Source organism: Helobdella robusta, assembly GCF_000326865.2.
Source record: "Helobdella robusta unplaced genomic scaffold HELROscaffold_11, whole genome shotgun sequence".
Taxonomy (NCBI): Eukaryota; Metazoa; Annelida; class Clitellata; order Rhynchobdellida; family Glossiphoniidae; genus Helobdella; species Helobdella robusta.
The window spans coordinates 2,265,809-2,287,714 of NW_008703617.1; the positions used below are offsets into that span (position 1 = coordinate 2,265,809).

Below are 21,906 nucleotides of genomic sequence, written 5' to 3' on the forward strand. Positions count from 1 at the left end.
GTTGTGGCTGTGGTAGTTGCAGCTGTTGCTGCTGATCGTCAACGTTGGTTCCTTGGGTCATACGGGAGGCTTGCTGCTGCAATCTTTGTTGCGGTTGCTGAGGTGATTTCGCTGTCGACACTTGCGACAGTGACGGAGAAGTTAATTTTGGTGGTGACGTGGCAGACGTTTGCTGCTGCTGCTGTTTTGGTGGTGGTGGTGAGCCTTCTTGCAAATTCTCAGAGAGAATGAGGAGAACGGTCTTCAAGTCACCTTGATCTATGCATGTCTGCAGTAAGTAAGTAAGTAAGAGCGATTCTTGATAATTAATTGTTTCAAAAACCACAGCTACAAACAGAACTAACGACAACAGCCACAACCGCCTACTGAAAAACGACATCAACTGCAACAAAACAAGGACACAACCTCCGACACAGAACTACCTTGAAAAACTTCATCTTGCCATTGACCTCGACATCAGGACAGTCATGGTACCAGGCAGAGGACAGGTTGCGAGTTACTTCAACGACGATAGTGAGGGGGTCCATGATGTTGGCGACATTGCTGCTGCTGCTGCTGCCGATGATGACATCGTTCAATGTCGACATCCTGTTTGTTATGTTAGCAGTGCCATCAATGGCTGATAGTCCTTCATACTACGTACCTACATATATTCAAACATATATTCAAGTAATCTACTTCGAAACGAATCATCTATCTGACCGTCTGATTCATCTCTTTCATCTAACAATTCATCTTTTTATAAGATTTATTCGTACGTCATTTTCATTATTTGCTTAAAGCGAACTAAAATAAAGCAATCATAAAATAAACACAAATTATAGCGGGGACACAAACAAAACGAACGAATGAACGAACCTGAACAACTTAACATTGGTCAACTCGACAGTCATGCAATCCAGCGTGGCGGTGACGTCATCAACAACCTTCGGCTTCACCATCTTGAACTTGTTGTTAACCTTGAGGAGACCGAGATCGATGACCAGGCAGTGGGGTGACTTCCGGTTGCGAGGAACGATGATCACCGGAGCGTCAATCTCGATATCGAGGCTGAATTTGTGTGTAGTATTTATCGTAGTGGCGGAGAGTTCGGTTAGCCATCGTTATACAATAAAAATGAAAAAATAAATTTCTAAAACCTGATTTTGGTGGCTTTCTGGGAGAGATCTTGGGCGGCAGCAGCTGCCTTTTCTTTGGCTGCTGAACCAGCTTCTATCAAACTGTTCTTAGCAGCTTCAAACTGGTTTATGAAACCCTGGACGGTGGTTCAGTGGTTGCGTTAGAGGAATATGGCACGAGATATAAACAATATTAACAATATACGATATTAACTACAACACTGTTGACTATGAATGAGATAATACAAACAAAAAAAATGATGACCGCAAAATCGATAGATAGGACATTACTGACTGACCAAGAGTCCTTGGACAAATCCATTGAGAAAGACGATGTTCATACAACCTGTCCTCAACATGACACTTATGTCAGGTGATGATGATGACGTCGATGATGACGTTTCATTGTAGATGATGACGCCGGCTTTGAAGACATGGTTGCCCTGGAAACTTATAATCTGTATATAAAAAAAACAGAAATATGCGATGAATAGTTAAAATAAATAAAATTTTATGTATTACAAAATGTCTTTACTAATCAAAACTTTAACTACTATAAAAATCATTCTTATTATTATCATCATCATCATCATCGTCCTTATCTCTCACTCTCTCTCTCGCTCTCCCTCTATTTATCTATCTCTCTTTATCTCTATCTACCTCACTCAGTCTTACTCTTCTTCATCATCATCTCATCAACATCATCTCATCAACATCACAGGTGCAAGCCTTATGATGGCAGGTCTCAGTATCCTGATTGAGTATGACGAGGTCCTTCAGGGACGACTCCACGCACATCATACTTCTCTGCATCGTTATCGTCACCTCCAGTCCTATTTGGAATGAGATGGGATTCTAATGATGAAGATGATGACGAACGAACGAACGAAAGAACAAACGAACCAGTAGTTTTGATGGTAGCCAACATCTTCTGGTCCGTACTGATTGTCAGTATCAGGTTCTCCAGACTAAGGAACAATGCCGTGTTGATTACCTCTCGGCTCTTCTTTTTAACGCCTGCAAGTCATTTTGTAAGTTTCATTTCTTTGAATTAGAAAAACAAATTTAAATAAAATCTATTTCAAACGAGTGGCAACTACTAGAAGCTACTAGTGAATCGAAAGAAAACTTTATACAAAAAGGAACAAAACTGGTAGCGAGAAATGAAACGAAACATCACAAAAAATATTAAAAAAAAACACAAAAAATGGGCACAACAACAACCTGTCCTGGGCTCCCTCTTCTTGATACCAGAAGCAGCAAAAGATGAAAGCAGCGAAACTCTGGACGGATGCCTCTTTATAGCTACCTGCTGCTGCTGCTCCAACTTCTTCTCCATCCTCTCATCCAGCTGCTGTTGGATGGAGTGAGAGAATGATATCAAATTCAAGATTGCCTCCTGGTGAACGACAAGTTCAAGGTCAGATACGTTGATGTTGACTTTTTGAAGAGTTCCGTTGAATTTGCTCCAGAAGTAGGGGTGCTTCTTCTGGGCCTTTCAGGGCAAATTTAATAATTAATCAGATTTTTATTTCATGAAGAAGTTTTTGAAATAATTAATATTTGAAATTGAAAGTGAGAGTAATAATTTAAATAATAACGAGTCTCACCATGGTGACATCTATAGTGAGAAGATGTGATTGATCATCAGCCATGTTCAATGTGTTCACCAGGTTGATCAAAGATTCGTTGTTCATTGCTGCTAAGATTATGAAACCGTTCAGCTATTCATTCATTCATTAGTTCATACATTAATTAATTAATTAATTAATTTATTCATTCAATCATTCAATCAATCAATCAATCAATCAATCAATCAATCAATCAATCAATCAATCAATCAATCAATCAATCAATCAATCAATCAATCAATCAATCAATCAATCAATCAATCAATCAATCAATCAATCAATCAATCAATCAATCAATCAATCAATCAATCAATCAATCAATCAACCAATCAATCAATCAACCAATCAATCAATCAATCAATCAATCAACCAATCAATCAATCAGCCAATCAATCAATCAATCAATCATTTACTTCGTTTATTTATTTATAGTCCAAACAACGACACCACTATGACAAACCTTTAAACTGCGTATGCTGCAGATAGACTCCGCCTAAATAGAGATGTACCTGACTATCGAAAGGTTTGACGATCAGACTGGAGCCCAGGGACATCACTACAAATTTCAGGGTCGGAATTTCAGTGTTATGCTCTTGTAGTTTTGACAGTAGTACCGAAATCTGTAGAGAGGTTTAGTCGTGAAATCGGAAGGGAAGGGCGTCTAGATGAGTTAACAATTTGAAACGAGAAACCCACGAAATAAGTATAAACATTTTTGCTTGTGTGTGATAGTATGCGTGTGATAGTATGCGTGTGATATTATGCGTGTGATAGTATGCGTGTGATAGTATGCGTGTGATAGTACGCCATATCGTTCTCAATGAAAATAAACGCATCTATCTAACTTCTTTGATTTCAAACTTCAGTTCAATTGTTGTTGACTCGTGGATGTTGCTGACGGGCTCAGACAATGATTTTCGTATCTAAATAAATGAGTGAAAAAATGGATAGATGAATAAATAAATAAAGGAATAAATAATTGAATGAATAAAAAAATGAATGAATGGATGAATGAATGAATGGGTAGATGAATGAGTGAATGAATAAAAAACAAAATAAATGAATATCTCATAAGAGAGAGGATGAGAACGTGGATGAGAACGTAATAACGTTATCGGTTTGTGGTATCTTCTGGATCACTTTGGTTATTTCATGCGTCGACTCCTCTTGTATAGTGAAGTTTTTCAAGTCCACTGTTTTCATCTTTTAAATGAAATTTATCAACATGATGTTGTACTATTTTGATCAATAAATTTATCAAATTTAACAGATTCATCAGAAAAATACATCAATAAGTTATAATAATCACGGGCTGAAAATTTTGAATAATCTTGTTATTTATAACAAAATTAAAAACAAATCACTGAATTAGCTAAAGTAATTTTTATATTACATAATATATATAAATCATGATCAATCAAAAAAACAACAAATAACAGCCAATCAAACCTCTGGATCTTCCTCTTCCAAGTTCTGATTGGTCAGCTGATCTTCTTCGTCGGACTGTGGGAAGGGTATGCTAGTGAGCAAGCTAATTATATCAACCAATCTTTTATCAGAGATGCTCAATGTCAAGGACGGAAGTTCACCAATCACACGCAATCTTAAAAAATAATTCCATGAATGAATGTTTGAATCTTGCAATTTAAAAAAAAATGATTCATCTAAAGCAAATTTAAAAGTTAAACTCGAAAAGAAGGCATCTAAATAACCACATCAACAAATTCTCACTTAGGTAGTTGTACATCTTCGAGGAGACACTTGTGCAAGTTGATGTTAATGTCAACGGGCTTCAAGACGTACATTGACGTCAAAAATATTGACGTGGTCGTCGTAGCGGCCACCGGCGCGCCTGAAGACGATGACGCCGATGATCGCGGTGTGACGTCCCATCTTTCACCTTCAAATTAATTATTACATTCTATTTTTCTCTATTGACGTTCTAAATGTTGATTTATTATATGACGAATATCAAATAGAAATTGTGTGAATTGTGAGAAATTACTATAGGAATAATCCTGGATCATGGTACTACAAAGGCAGCGGTGAATAACGTATTAACTCACGCACTCTCATTACGTTGCGATTATGAGTAAACCAATTCTCATGGAAGACCAACAAAAAAACAACACAACAACAAAACCAACGGCAGAACATTAACCTGCATTAACGAACAGCACCTGTAAACTTTGAACTTTAACATTGAAGAGGTCATAAGCCGTCTGCTTTATCTCGTCCAACGATCTGGATGTCTATTTAATGGGTATAACAAAAAGGTATTAAATGAATCAATGGATGGATGAATGAATGAATGAACGAATGAATGAACGAATGAATGAATGAATGAATGAACGAATGAATGAATGAATGAAGATCAATTAAAAATAACAATAAATCCTTACGACAGTGGCGGATGAATCGAAGAATTCCTCTTCTCCAACGACATCTTGACTTTGCGAGGATGAAGACGTAGGTGTTTGTGGGAGGAGCTGACGTGTGTTTTCGTTCATGATTGACAGGCGACCCAGGTCAACGACCAACATTTCACAGTTCCTTAAGGTGGTGGTTGGTTACGGTATCGATTGTATTATTTAGCTTGCTGCAAAATCTGCATGCTTTCATCTGCTTCAATCATTCAGTTATTCGTTCGTTCGTTCGTTCGTTCGCTCGTTCGTTTGTTCGTTTGTTTGTTCAACCATTTATTTATACACTTATAAATTTCAGTAACAGCATGCAATACGAATTTATCTAGCGATGTTATTGGTTGGCAACTCAACTTCCAATTAATTGCGCAACGAAACAACCAATCAATTTTTCAATTCAACAGCAAATCAACCAGCAACAAACCAACCAGCCAACCAACAAACAAACCAACAAACAAACCAACCAGCAACCAACCAACCAGCAACCAACGAATCGCCCAACTAACTCAGTGTAGACTCCATAACGAGGCAGCAGAACCCTGGTAGGTCTGACATCGATGTTCACCTCAGTAAACTTCTTCTGGTCGATGGCGTACTGCAGGCCTGCTACTGTCTGCTCCTTCATGCGCTCCAGCTGGGCGAATGCCGCCGCCTGCAATCTGCGTAGTTCGTTCGCTCGTTGCTTCAATTATTTCTATGATACAATGAGGAATGGTGTATCTAATGGATGGGTGAATGAATGAATGAATGGATGAATGAATGAATGAATGAATGAATGGATGAATGAAAGAATGAATGAATGAATGAATGAATGAATGAATGAATGAATGAATGAATGAATGGATGAATGAAAGAAAGAATGAATGAATGAATGAATGAATGATTGATTAAGTGAAAGAACAAACTGCATCAAATGAATAGATTCAGGAGGCTTGAAAAAGTCTGCCAACGATATCACAGTGGCCTGCAAGAAAGATATGACCATCATCATAATCATCACCATCATCATAATCATCATCATCATACAATCCTATCATCATCATCATTATTTTCTCTTTAAAAGAGAACTTACAGCATGATAGATGATTTTCATTGGTTGAGCACTGAGTACTACCCTCGTGTCACATTTGCCGTCCAATGGATTTGTTTCAAATAACAGATCCAGCATGTGATTGGCTGGTTGGTTGCGATGAAGATGACAATGAGATGATGATAATAGTAATGACGGTAATGATGATAGTGATAATATTGATTGATGATATCATGATACTAATGACCAAGACGATGGCACTAATTCTAAAAACTCCGAAGAAAATGATATCAGTGATGATAATAGATACATGATAATAAAGCTCGTCATCATCTTACTTGCTTCACAGACATCACTCGTTATCATCAAAGGAGGTTGTGACGACGACGATGATAACGAAGGTGGCGATGATGATGACTTCATTGGCGGCTGACCGACAATTGCAGGCTGACCTCTGACGGACAGGCGGTACATACTGGCCACAACTCTGTTAAAGGTATCATTATCATCATCGTCTTCGTCGTCATTATCATCGTCGTCAGCATCATTATCGTCACCACCATCATCATAATCATCACCACCATCATCAGCATCATCATCGCGAACCTCAAAGCATCAGCGGCAGGTCGTTGTTGCATGAGAGTTTCAACGTTATCCAGTTGAAGGTCAAGGACATTCATGGATCTGACGAATGGATGAATGGATGGATGGATGGATGGATGGATAGATGGATGGATGGATGGATGGATGGATGGATAGATGGATGGATGGATGGATGGATGGATGGATAGATGGATGGATGGATAGATGGATGGATGGATGGATAGATGGATGGATGGATGGATAGATGGATGTATGGATGGATGGATGGCAAGATGAATGGATGGAGGAACGAACAAACGGATGTATGAACGTATAAAAAGATGGATGAACAGATGAATGACTGGATGAATGCATGAATTTTCGCACCAACAAATGAATGAATAAACGAATGGACAGACGAATGAATGGATGGCAAGATGGATAGATCACTGAATGTATGAAACAAAAAATACAAAAATAAGAAATTCTTACTTAACAGAAGTATCAACCAGCTGAATCCTTAACTTTTTCAACATCAGAATCAAGTTGATCGCAACGTACTGAGGTCATTCAATCGATTGAAAGTTAATCAACACGCCGCAACAAAAATATCCAAAACAATTCAATCTCTAATCAGTCAACTCGCCAATCATTCAACCACCTAATCAAAACAACAGGACAATCAGCCGAACGGATCAACAGAACGGATCGATCGGACAGAAATATCAGCCAACAAACCAAGCAAACAATCAACCAACCAATCAGTCAACCAATCAATCAGCCAATCAACCAGCCAGCCAACCAATTAACCAATCAGCCAACCAACAAATCAACCAACCAGCCAGCCAGCCAACTAACCAACCAATCAACCAACCTCTTTAGGATATACAGCATCAGCACTCTCTTGGTAACCGATAGCTTCGTACAGCTTCCTCTTTTCCTCTGGCGTCATCAACTCTTGGACTTTGTCACCTTGATTTCGAGAAAGAAAAAATTTCTCATTTCGAGCAATGTGTTGATGAATATTAACATGTGGTAATGATGGTGGGAATGATGGTAATGATGGTGACGGTGATGAAGAATTTGAAGGTGATGATTGTAACGATGATTAAGATTGAAACGTCGGCAAATTTAAAGTCCGGAATGATGACGACGATTGTGATGGTGGCTTTAAAAAGTTTAGTAAGATCACAACAACAACATTAACAACAGCAACAACAGCAACATCAACGACAACAGCAACAGCAACATCAACAACAACAGCAGCAACAGCAACAACAAAAACACACCCATAGTTTTATCATCGCCATCAAGAGATGACGACGACGACAATGATGACTTGGAACTCTTCCCAAACCAGCCAGAGAACCATCCTTTTGATGTGGTCGAACTGTTTAGGCCTTCTTTGGCAGCCTGTCAACAATGATGATGACGATGGTGATGATGGTGAAGGAGGTGATGATGGCGACTATGTTGATGGATGATGAGAAAGTTGATGATAAAAAAAAATGATAGTCACGTGGGCAGTGATTGTAATGTAATGTAATTGTAATGATGATAAATAAACAGACAAAATAACGCTATAGCATCAAGAATATCCACAGTAGAAGACAAAAACATCAACAACAATAATGACGTCACCCACCACCAACAACAACAACATCAACATCAACAACAACAACAACCTCCATCTCGGCTTGCTTCCTAGCTATCGTAATGTTCAGTACATCTAACTCCTTCTCACATTTCTGAAAATTTTAATTATCCTTTATTGTGCCATTATCATCGAGTTAATCGCTGTAACCGTCGTAATCATAACTATCATCATCATCATTTCATCGCCATAAATGACGTCATCATCGTCGTCATCATCATCATCATCATTATGGTACCTCAATTTCTTTTAGCAATTCTGCGGACGGTTTATTGGTTGATAGCTTCTGCTTGTACAACTTCTTATATTGCCTGCATAACTCTCTGTGGATGAATGAGCAAACGAACGAACGAATGAATGAAGGAATGAGTATGAATGAATGAAAAAATGAATTAATAAATGAATCAATAAAATAAATGTATAAACGAATAAATAAATGAACAAACGAACAAATATGAGCAAACAAGGGTACGAACGAACAAACAAACGAACAAACGAACGAAAGGACAAACAAACACAGATAAAAAAAAGAAGAGAGACAGCCAACTGACCTATGACCTTTGAGAACTTGCCAGGACCACATCCTCCTCCTCCTACGAACCAACTCATTCATCACGCAGTCCATCGCGAACTTCCACCTTGAATAATAACCATTATCATCATCATTATCACCATCGTTGTACTCATCGTCAGCATCATCACTGCCATTATCATTGTCGTCACCATCATTGCCATTACATCCTAGTCAAGATTATATTCGCTTATTTATTCACTCATTCCTTCATTCCTTCATTCATTCATTGATCCAATCATTCATTCATTCACTTACTCACTAAATCCACTCCTCCACTCACTCACTCACTCACTCACTCACTCACTCACTCACTCACTCACTCACTCACTCACCATATCTTAGCATTGTTTCTCCTGGGAACGATGGGTCTATACTTTCTGTACTTGGAGGACAGTGTCAGCCTCTCGAAGGAGTCCAAGTACTCCAACATCGTTTGGTACTGGCGAATAATAATAATAATGATAATAATAATGATAATAATGATGATCACAGTAACGTGATATAATGATTACCTTGATTGATTGATTGATTGATTAATTAATTGATCGATCGAATGATTGATCGATCGAATGATCAAAACATAATAAAACCTGCATCTTTTGCAGAGCAATACAAATTTCCTCAAAAACGACACTAAATATGATCTTTGGTAACTGGAAGCCATCTTGTTCCGGTTTCGGATTCATTTTTAGCTTTGCTATTGACGTCAGCGGCTCGACAACTGTTCAATATCATCACCATTATCGTCGTCGTCATCATCACCCACATTATCATTCACATCATCATCATCATCATCATCATCATCATCGCAGCGTAGCAGAAATAATAACACGATAGTAAAATCAGTAATGAGTATAAGCAAACAGTAGTAGTAGTAGTAGTTGCAACAGCAGTAGCAGCAGTAGTAGTAATAGTAGCAGCAGCAGCAGCAGTACTGCTAGTAGTAGTAGCAGCAGAAGAAGTATCAACATTTGTAAGAAGACAGCTTAACTGTTGAAAAATAAAATTAACCAAGAAGTAATTAACATAGCAGATGGATAGCATAACGAACCATAGACATAATCATTAATGCGATTGAAACGACTGCTGTTGATGTCATAACTGTTGTTGTTGATGCTGTTGTTGTTGTTGGTGGTGGTGACAGCAATGTTGTTCTTCAACGTCGTCATTATGTTTGATCTGTCCTGGTTTCTGTAACTGGTTGGTACCAGATTCCAATACAAACTGAAACTGTCCAACTTCAATAGCTGGGAATGTATGTATGAGTATATGTGTGTGTGTGTGTGTGTTTATGTATGTGTGTATGCGTATGTATGTGTGAGCCTCTATTTAAGTGTGTCTACGTAGCTACTGTGTGTGTTCATGTACGTGTGTGTGTGCAAATGTATGTTTATGTAGGTGAATATGTTTGTGCGTACATGCTTGTACGAATAATGTAAAGTTCAGCGCTTAAGAATGTATGTATAAGACACGCCTTTTAGTACATGATTGTATCATGTTATTTATTGTTGACTGTGATGTCGACAACGATGATGAATAAGAACATGAAAAAGTATAAACTATGAAAAAGATGATGGTGACGATGATGAAGATGAGTTTGATTAAAGATTTGTAGAATTACTTTATGAGAAGATCTGCTTAAATCGCATTTTCTTGAATTGAAAATGTAAATAAGTCTAGTGTGTTTGTTTGTATGTGTGGATGTGCGTGTACACGTATGTCTGTGTGTATACATATATGCGTGTGTGTGTGTGTGTTCGTATAAGTTCTATCTGTGTGAGTTAGAGTGTATTAAACAGATCAATCGACAGTGAATGTAATGTCGATAATGAAGATGTTGACTATGAAAAGATGACGAAGACGATGAAAAGATGATGAAGACGACGACGAGGATGATGATTATATGATCGATGATGATGATGATGATGATGATGACATAAATGATAGCAACACAAACGATGCTAGTAACAATTATCAAGATACATTGAGTAGCGTTGATACTGTAGTCCCAGTAAATGATAAAGATACAAAAAATGATGATATAAATGACGTAACTGATGGCGTAGATGGTGATGCAGATAACGATAATCATGATGAAAATGATGAAAGAAATTTTTAATGCAAGACAGCAAGTACCTTGTGTATGGTGCTGGCATTTTCTTTAATGGTCATCACATTCCAGTTTTCATCAGTTGTCTGCATCGGTCATCATCATCATCATCATCATCATTATCATCCTCGTCATCATCATCATCAGAGATTTCATCATCACAGACATCATCACCAACATCAACAGCATAAATTATTCATCGGCACTAAATTTATCATAAGATTATGAATCAGGGTAAGCAACTATTATTAACCCAGATACATTCACAATTCACATAGAGAAACATCTTCATTTACATAAACAACTAATAACATTAAATCAATTTCCATTCACTAGTGCACCACACACACCCACACGCATGCACACTGACATACAAACTCACACAAAAACACACATGCACACTGACATACAAACTCATACAAAAACACACATACACACCGATTTCAAGACAAATTAACGTACATACTAAGACAAAACCATTCCAACAAACAAACAAACACAGCCCAAAGTCGCAGGCACAATCACACGCATACAAACCTGACACGAAACTTCTTTTAAGGTCACCCCGATAGAGAATGGATACTTGGGATTGGTGAAGGCGTCCTCATACCTAACGTGTATGTTCGTCACCTTCACCTCCAGATTTTTAATCACATTTGCCGTCAACTTTTCCGCGAATGTGTCTTTTTTCGGGTCTTTTGGCTGATCTGTCAATCATAATGTATTCTCTATCGAGATTATTTTCATCTTAATCATCAACATTGTCGTTATTATTATATTTAGAATCATTAACCTAATTAAAAACGTCATCATCACCATCGTCGTCTTACATTTTTCAGCTTCAATTTTTTTGGCCTCTTCAATTTTATTGAGTTCCTTCTGCTTCGCCTCCCACATTGCTTTCTGCTCCTTGGCTTCATCGTATGCAATGCCTGGTTGGTCGGTTGGATGATTGGTTGGTTGGTTGATTGATTGGTTGGTCGATGAAATAGTTGAAAGGTTGAATGAACGATTGAATTCACATCAATTAAATAAACAAATGTTGGTAAGTTGGCTGGTTGATCTGATGGCTGACCTATGTGACGGTTGATTTATTTGGTGAATGTGATAGATGAGATAAATGTGAAACCAAACAACCAACCAACTAAACAACCGATCAACCAATCAGTCAACCAATCAGTCAACCAATCAGTCAACCAAACAATCAACTAATCAGCCAAATAACGAAAGACATCAAAGGAACGAACTTGAGTTGGGTACAGCAATAATGTAGAGACCATCCAACAGAGCAATTGTTGGCTCCGTGTACAAGTTCTTCCACGGTATCTTCAGCTTTAACTGACCTTTATTTCCGAAATTATATCAACCAGTCAATCGATTGATTGATTCAATCAATTAATCAATCAATCATTCAATCAATCAACCAACCAACCATTAATCAATCACATAATTAACTTAATGGTTAATTAAATAATTAGTTGAAATCATACATCAAACCACCAATAAATAAATAACAGCAGAAGGTTATTTAAAATCAATACCATTGTATCTGAGAGAAGTGTTACACTCACAGATGAATGGACCGCAACTTGTAATACACACACACACACACACACACACACACACACACACACACACACACACACACACACACACACACACACACACACACACACACACACACATACTTGCGTATCTCTTTGTGTGTGTGTGTGTATGTATGTATGTATGTTTCCAGTTGCAGAGTTTGTATGCAAACATGTGTGCAGTTTAAAGGTTAATAATACATATACATATAACAAATAAAAGCACACACACACACAAACACACACACACACATGCGTACACACACAATAACTTTTTATTCTAATTTTAGAATGAGTAACTCACAGAGAAAAAAATGATGATGACACATCAGAGAACAAATGTTCAAAAATCAATGATAAAATGTACTATAGGCACACGCACGTACACAGAGAGATACACATACATATATGCATACATACGTAAACACATTGCATTACATACATACGCATACATAAATATTATTAAATCCATACATGTATATAACATTAATGATTGTATTGTATTTTACCAATTCTTTGTTAAATTTAGTTGGATAAACATTTAAAAGTACCTAAAACCGAAAAACAATGTAAAATGAAAATATAACATGTGACAAATTTTTGCTGTGAAAAAAGTTGTTTTCCTGTTAAAACTATGAACTTTTAAGAGAAAAAAAATCCTGGAAAGTTCTGTGATTCTGGGATAGTACATGTTAAATATAAAATGAATATGAGTCACTTTGTTTGCATGTGTATGTGTGTGAACGTGTATGTGTGTACGTGTATATATGTGTGCGTGTGTGTAGTGGCATAGTATAATATACAATAATGTAACAAAAGCGTGTAACATTGTGAATACACCTAAGATTTTTTTTCATATAGATAAATCAATAATGTAAAATGGTAATCGTTGTTGTCATTGTTATCATCATATATTTATTTCCTCATCATTATCATCATATTTTTCTTAGTCATAGGCATACTCAACATGAGATGTATCAATGTTTTATTATCACTGATTGGCATCATCATTTTATCTATGCATTTGTTGCCCCACAAATTATCACTAATATAAAATTCAACATCCACAGTCATCATTTTCAGTTGGTTTATTCACAATTTGTTTTTTATAATCAATCACCAACACCACCATCATCATCATAATTATCATTGTTTAGATTTTATAACCACATCCCTGATTTTAAATATCATCACTAATGTCATCAGCAAATCCTCACCCCTTTATAAGCACTATCAAATTTCAAATTCTAAACATTATCAAATATAAATGCCCTACTATCCTGGTTGGCTTATCATAGGAATCATCATACATAAGCAAACAAATAAACTGAACAACCACTTATAAAAAAGATTGTGGTGGTGAGCAAGAATGAAACCTAGAAAAAAAACAAGAAAATGAAAAACAAAAAGGAAAGAAAGATAGATAGATATACAGATTATTGACAAATAGACAGACAGCTAGACAGACAGACAGAGAGACAGACAGATGGATAGATAGATAGATAGATAGATAGATAGATAGATAGATAGATAGATAGATAGATAGATAGATAGATAGATAGATAGATAGATAGATAGATAGATAGATAGATAGATAGATAGATAGATAGATAGGTAGGTAGGTAGGTAGGTAGGTAGGTAGGTAGGTAGGTAGGTAGGTAGGTAGGTAGGTAGGTAGGTAGGTAGGTAGGTAGGTAGGTAGGTAGGTAGGTAGGTAGGTAGGTAGATAGATAGATAGATAGATAGATAGATAGATAGATAGATAGATAGATAGATAGATAGATAGATAGATAGATAGATAGATAGATAGATAAGACAGACAGACAGAGAAAGAGAGAGAGTGAGAGAGATTGCTATGCATGAAAAAAATTTGAATGGCAAAAATGATAACAATTACAGGACACTTAAAACAAAAATAATTATCTTTCACTAAGCAAAAAAAATGTTACCCTCACATAATATCATCACATTAATTAGTTCTAAATAATATTTAAAAATAATTCTATCCATAAATTGATATAATTATTATAAATATTATTGCCATATTATAATTTTATAGTCACATGAATATAAAAAAAACTTCTTACCAATATTGCCATACACAACTCTGATTGGAAGGTCCAAATCATCCTATCAATTAATCAATTAATTCTATATATAAATAAATAACCAATTAAATAAGCAATTAATGGATTATTAGTCTCTAACGAATTATTAATAATATTTATGAGAAATAATTTTGAAAATTAAAAATAATGAATAACTCAAGTGAGCTAGATATAAGACAAGATGTTTATACCAATAAAAATAAAATGGCAATTTAAAATTTAAAATGGCAATCAGTTGAAATAGATTTTAATTAAATTGTTAATGAAATAAAAATAATATATATACATATATATATATATATATATATATATATATATATATATATATATATATATAAAACAAATGAGTTGAAAAATTATAAAGTTTATAATTTTATATTATAAACTTACAAAGAGATTTTCTTTGACATAAAGATTGTTCAACTGCACATCACCTGTTTAAAATAAAAAACTGAGTTAATTTTTTAATTTTTATATATTTATTTTATATTATCTATTAAATTATTAATACAATTAGAAAGATAACTTGAAATTAAAATTTAAATTATACCTGACTTTACTACTACTACATATAATACATATTTAGTCACTAATAAGATAATAAATAAACTAAATTACTAAAATAAGTTAAAAATGAAATATAAATTAAGACTAATATAAATAAATAATTTAATGTCATTTTAATTAATATTGCAAATCAATTTTGTTTTTTAATAATAAATTAAATAAATAGTGTTAAAAACAACAATACAAACCTCCCCAAATGCCGATAGATAACTGAGATTTATCCAAATTTTCAATGAAATCTCCAAGAAACCTGTTGACAAGATCAGCCACCAGACTTTCAAACACCATTTTTTATTTATTAAAAAATTGAAATCAAATAATAAAATCAAATTGAAATCAAAGATTTAAAATTCAACTATCGACGATTTTCATCTGAAATAAAATACGACGAATAAATGACTAATCATTTTAAATAAAATTTATCATACACTTATTTAACGAAACGCATGTTTTGTTGTTGGTTGCAACTTGACTAAGAGCAATTTAGTGCAAATTCAGTGATGTCCTGCTCAATGTATGTATGATTTGGACTGATACAACATTATATCATAGATTCTGCATTATATCCTAGATACTACATTATATCCTAGATACTACATTATATCCTAGATACTACATTATATCCTAGATACTAGATTATATCCTAGATACTACAATATATCATAGATACTACATTGTATCCTAGATACTGCGTTATACCCTAGATACTGCATTATACCCTAGATAGAGCATTATATCCTAGGTACTGCATTATATCCTAGATACTACATTATATCTTAGATACTGCGTTATATCCTAGATACTGCATTATACCATAGATAGAACATTATATCTTAGATACTACATTATATCCTAGATACTACATTATATCCTAGATACTACATTATATCCTAGATACTGCGTTATATCCTAGATACTGCATTATACCCCAGATAGAACATTATATCTTAGATACTGCATTATATCCTAGATACTACACATTATCTTAGATACTACGTTATATTGTAGATAGTACGTTATATCTTAGAAACAAAGTTATATCCAAGATGTTACGTGATATTACATTATATCCTAGATGCTACATTATATCTTAGATGGTAGGCTACACTGTTCCTTAAATACTACATCATATCTTGATTGCCAAGTCATATCTTAGATATATATTACGTCATATCTTAGATACTACTTTATATTTTAGTACATTGTTCCTTGGGTACGACGTTATCTCAGATGTTCCATTATTATGCATACTGCATGTTGTTGTTGATGGATTTTGCATTATATCTTAGATATTGTATTGACAAATTTTTAGTCGCCTCTATCATCTGTATTATATCCTAGATACTACGTTATTCCTCAGCTAGTACATTGTTTGAGGATTATTATAAAACAACCCAAATGCTCTCTTGTCAACGTTGAGTTCAATTTACCTATTACTCTTCAATTGCTTGAAACCCACTGTGAGCAGTGCTGTTATTAAAAGTCAGTAAAACTCATTGAGATTCATGTAGTACTTAATTTCCTGAGAATGAAAATGTATAATTTGGTAATGGAGTTTCCGACGTTTTTGATCCTACTATCTAGAACCGACCGAATAGTTTGTCTTACTTGTCTAATTATGCCTGTAATTTTGTTTGTCTATAGAATAATAAATAAGTTTAAAGTTTAAATAAGTAAAAATAAGTTTGTCTAATTATGTATTACTAAAGTTAGGTTACATTAAGTATGATTGGAAAGAAATGAATTTTCATGAACACGTCTGACAAACCATTCGTTTAACAAACAAATGATTTACCAGCAGTATGAAAAAATGAAGATAGGATAATAGATTATCTCAAATTCAGACATTTTTGGAGTAGTAACAACGTGCAGATAGAAATTTACGAACTGTTATATTTTAACAGTTCATATTCGTTGTTAAAAAGGTATCTAATATTTCTTTTTCTTGCTCATAAATTAACTAAAAAATATAAGCTTTTTGTAATTTTTCATAAATAAATCTTTTTATTTTATGACACAGATATCTGCCGGTATTTTATTACAAGCAACGTCAGCATGGCCGTAATATATTTCGAATCATGCCTTTACACAATTCTTAAAAGTAATAACGTGGAAAACGTATAAATAGTTTAAAAAGTTGATTCTAAACCCCAAAGAAATTAGTTTAAGTAACATTTGCTGAATAATTCATCAATAATGACAGTAAAAAGGAATGAATTTCAAAAATTAAACGCTTGGAATTCGTTCAAAAACATTCAGTCATAAATAAAGACATAACCACCTAGCAATATCATTTTTTTTATGATGCTGAATTTTTTTCAACTTATTATAGCATATTTTGATTATTAAACTCTGTTCAATATGTTAAAAAAGTTAAACACACTAAGTGGATGGTATTATTAACATCAACATTATTAGCAATAGCAGTGGTCGCAGCAGTAGTACTTGGACTCTAGACGAGACAAACTCTAAACGATATCTCCCAATGGACTCTAGACCATATATTATATAATACTGAGTGCTAAGGTGGTATAGCTGACAAAAATGGTTCTTTCTAAAAAGGTAATGTTTCAAAGCTTAACGATTTCAACAATTTTAAATAAAAAATGCATGAACTATTTTTCTATAATTTTACTATGAAATAATATAATTTAACTTAATTATACAGAAATATATATGATGTTATCATATATGTTACGCAACAGTAATATCTATATATACATACAAATATATATATAGTATATCTTATAGTATATACAAACATGTGTGTGTGTTAAATGTTATACCACAAAAAAAACACTTTGATCTACATATATAACACTATAGAGTAGTGTATGTATGTATGTATGTATGTATGTATGTATGTATGTATGTATGTATGTAGGTACGTGCGTGTGTACGTGCATGCATGTATATTTTATATATTATACATATGTATAGTATGTGTGGATGTAGGTGTGGATGTACGTGTGTATGTGTACAATGCCGCTGTGCAATGATAAAGATGCTTTTTGATGAAGATGTTGTATGCTTTGCTGATGATGATAATAATAATTTAGATAGAGTTATCTATGTGGATTTTTTTATTTTTAAATGTTTATTTATTGAAAATAAAGTATTGAATTTATTGAGTTCTTTTTTAATTGATAATCAATTGACTGATAATTTAAATTTTTAAGCCAAGGATGGATCATAATCGTTAAGAGAAAGCACATACAAGCACCTAAATAACCATAAAAATATAAATTAATCAAAATATAATAATAATAATAATAACAAATAATAAAAAATAGTAATAATAAGATCGTAATATATATGTAACTCGTACATGCATCTTCATAATTATTATCGGTGCAGTTGTTGAGTGGAGCATTGGAAAGCATGTTGTCGGAGACTTGTAAGTTTTTTTCTCTCGTAATGTTTCATTGATGATAGTGATACCGTTACTACTACTACTACTACTACTGCAGCTGCTGTCGTTGTTGTTGCAGCTGCTGTTTTTACTGCTGCTACCAGGCTACCACTACTACAAATTATTGATAATAATTTTTATGTTTTATTAAAAAATTGATAATCTTGTAAACACAAGATTTACCCTTTCGTTTTCGTCAAAATGAGGAAGAAATAATGATATTGTTAACATAAACACAGCACTAGTAACAGCAGTGGTAGCAGTGGTCACAGTAGTAGCCACAGCAGTATTAATATTAGAAGTAGTAGCTGTGAAACTAGCTAGTATATTAGTAAACGCAATAATAGTAATAGTAGTGTTACAAGCAATCTCAGTATGAGTAGAAGTAATAGTGAAGTGAATGTAGTAGTAGTATTAGAGGCGACAAAAAAAAACGTAATACTAGAGCAGTAGTAGTAGTAGCAACGACAGCTGCAATAGTAGTGGCTGCAACATTATAGGAAGCAGAATTAGGAGTATTTGTTTCTGTAGCTTTAGTGATGGTGTTATGGAGAAATGTAATTTGATTACTCTCAATGTCGTTATTTGAATGTGTTTTTTATACATTTTGTGTGTGTTTTTTATACATTTTGTTTGTGTTTTAAATACATTTTGTGTGTGTTTTGTATGCTTTTGGTATGTGTTTTGTATAGTGTTATTATTGTTATATATATATATATATATATATATATATATATATATATGTGTGTGTGTGTGTGTGTGTGTGTGTGTGTGTGTGTGTGTGTGTGTGTGTGTGTGTGTGTGTGCGTGATATCGATAAAAAAATGTATTATTATTATTATAGTTGTATTATCGTCATACATAATATAATATAAACAATAATATATGACTAAATGTTTATTTTTGTAGTATGTTATCTTTGGTATTTCTTGGTTGCTTTTATGGGCAATTTTTCTTAATTTTATTGCCATGAGAGATTTTTTTTCTCTACTTGTTTCATAGTGATGCTATTTTGTCTATGTCGTCGTTGTTGCTATGTTGTTGTTGTTTTAACTTTGTTGTGGTTGTTTTTTTATCTATGTTATTGTTGTTTATGTCTACGTTGTTTTTGCTGTTGGCGATGTTTAAGAATATAGTTCTATTGTCTATGTTGTTGTTGTTTCCTATCCTACTATTTTGTTTATAATTGCGTTCTTTTCTCTATGTTCCGTATAGTATCACCATCTCAACAAACGTACATAGACAATATATAAACAAAAGAATGAACACATAAACAAACAAAGATTAAAACAAATAAATAAACAAACAAACAAACAAACACGAACATAAACATAACATTGTTTAAAAAGTAAAGCAAAAAGGATAAACAAACTTTTACATTTAAAAGCATTTGTTGCTGAGATTTTTAGTGGGTGAGATGTACTGATTGATGGATGGATGGATGAACGAAAGAATGAATGAATGAATGAATGAATGAATGAAAAAATGAATGAACGAATGAGTGTATGAACGAATGGTAAAATAATGAATAAATGAGCGAACGAGTGAACGAATGAACAAGAAAGAACGAATAAATAAATGAACGATTAAAATGAATAATTTTATTTTTAAAGAATTTTTACATTCATAGATAAACATACCGCCGTGTGATATTATGATATACATAACAAAGCTGCTAACACGCGCGTGCGCGCACACACACACACAAACACACACACGCAAGCAAGCATATACGAACGAGAGAGAGAAAGAGAAAGAAAAATTGAAGAAATGAAAAAAGAACAAAGCAAAAACTAGATACGGTCTTTTAACGTGAAATAATTAACACACTGATGTACAGAATTCTGTTAGAGAAACATCGTCATCATTACTGCAAAAATTATTATTATTATTATTATTATTATCATCATCATCGTCGTCGTCATCGCCAGCATTTTTATCATCATAAATTATCGCCACCACCAACCATGGTGACGACGACGACGATGATTGGTTTGAAAAAAGGTAAAAATCATTATCGATACGCATTTAAACGCAAGGATATTATATATATATATATATATATATATATATATATCCTTGTTTTAACGTGCAAAATGCTGTCATTCACTAAATGTAAATTGTATAAGCGAGATAATTTGATCATTCGATTATTCATTTTTTTAATTAAAAATGCATTTAATAACAAATTTAAAATTTCAATTCCACCAGACCGAAATGATGTTGTGATAAAATGTACAGCCCTTAACATCTTCATCTTCATAGCTATCTGTTCGACTCACTGTTAGTATTGTGGAGTATCGTTTTCTACGCACACGCACATACAAACATGCATACATACAAACACACACACATACATACAGATAAACAAATACACGCACACATACATACGTACATACATACATACATACATACCTACAAACATACATAAATACATACATACATACATACATACATACATACATACATACATACATACATACATACATACATACATACATGCGTGCATACATACATACATACATACATACATACATACATACATACATACATACATACATACATACATACATACATACACACATACATACATACATACATACATACACACATACATACACACATGATTGTGTATGTGGGTGGGTATGTGTTTTTTTTTAGTTTGAACTAACCAGTACTTTTTGAAATCTTTCGGAAAATTGAACGCACGTATGTGGGGCATTTCAGAGTTTGGATTAAAATATTTGTTTTTGTATGTGTGTGTTTGTTTGTGTGTGTGTGGTAATGTTGTGTGTGTATATGTGTGTGTGTATATGTGTGTGTATGTGTGGTATGTGTGCGCATGCATATCGTAAAATTGACGATGACTATGATGATGTTAAACGTCATACCTGTACAAGGCAAATAAGAAAATGCAACTTGACAAAAGCATTAAGGAGCCATGAAATGAACGCTATTTAAATGAAAAATATGAAAAATGATAGTAATAATACCAACAATTAATTAGATTATAACAATAATAATAATAATAATAAAATAATAATAATAAAATAATAATAATAAAATAATAATAATAACTAGTGTGACACGCACGTGCACAAGCAGGAACAT

At 33.8% G+C, this 21,906-nt stretch overlaps 1 protein-coding gene across 1 annotated transcript; it reads right to left on the reverse strand.

The window, feature by feature from the left end:
- Positions 1 to 8,667: 8,667 nt before the first annotated feature.
- HELRODRAFT_72498 (hypothetical protein) lies at positions 8,668 to 15,671 on the reverse strand (the record flags this gene model as incomplete). Its single annotated transcript, XM_009012828.1, has 11 exons — positions 8,668 to 9,076; positions 9,345 to 9,451; positions 9,603 to 9,733; positions 10,097 to 10,259; positions 11,149 to 11,208; positions 11,660 to 11,829; positions 11,953 to 12,054; positions 12,370 to 12,465; positions 14,796 to 14,838; positions 15,207 to 15,250; positions 15,572 to 15,671. The coding sequence occupies 11 exons, from the start codon at positions 15,669 to 15,671 to the stop codon at positions 8,668 to 8,670; spliced, it is 1,425 nt and encodes a 474-aa protein (XP_009011076.1).
- Between the last annotated feature and the right edge of the window lie 6,235 nt (positions 15,672 to 21,906).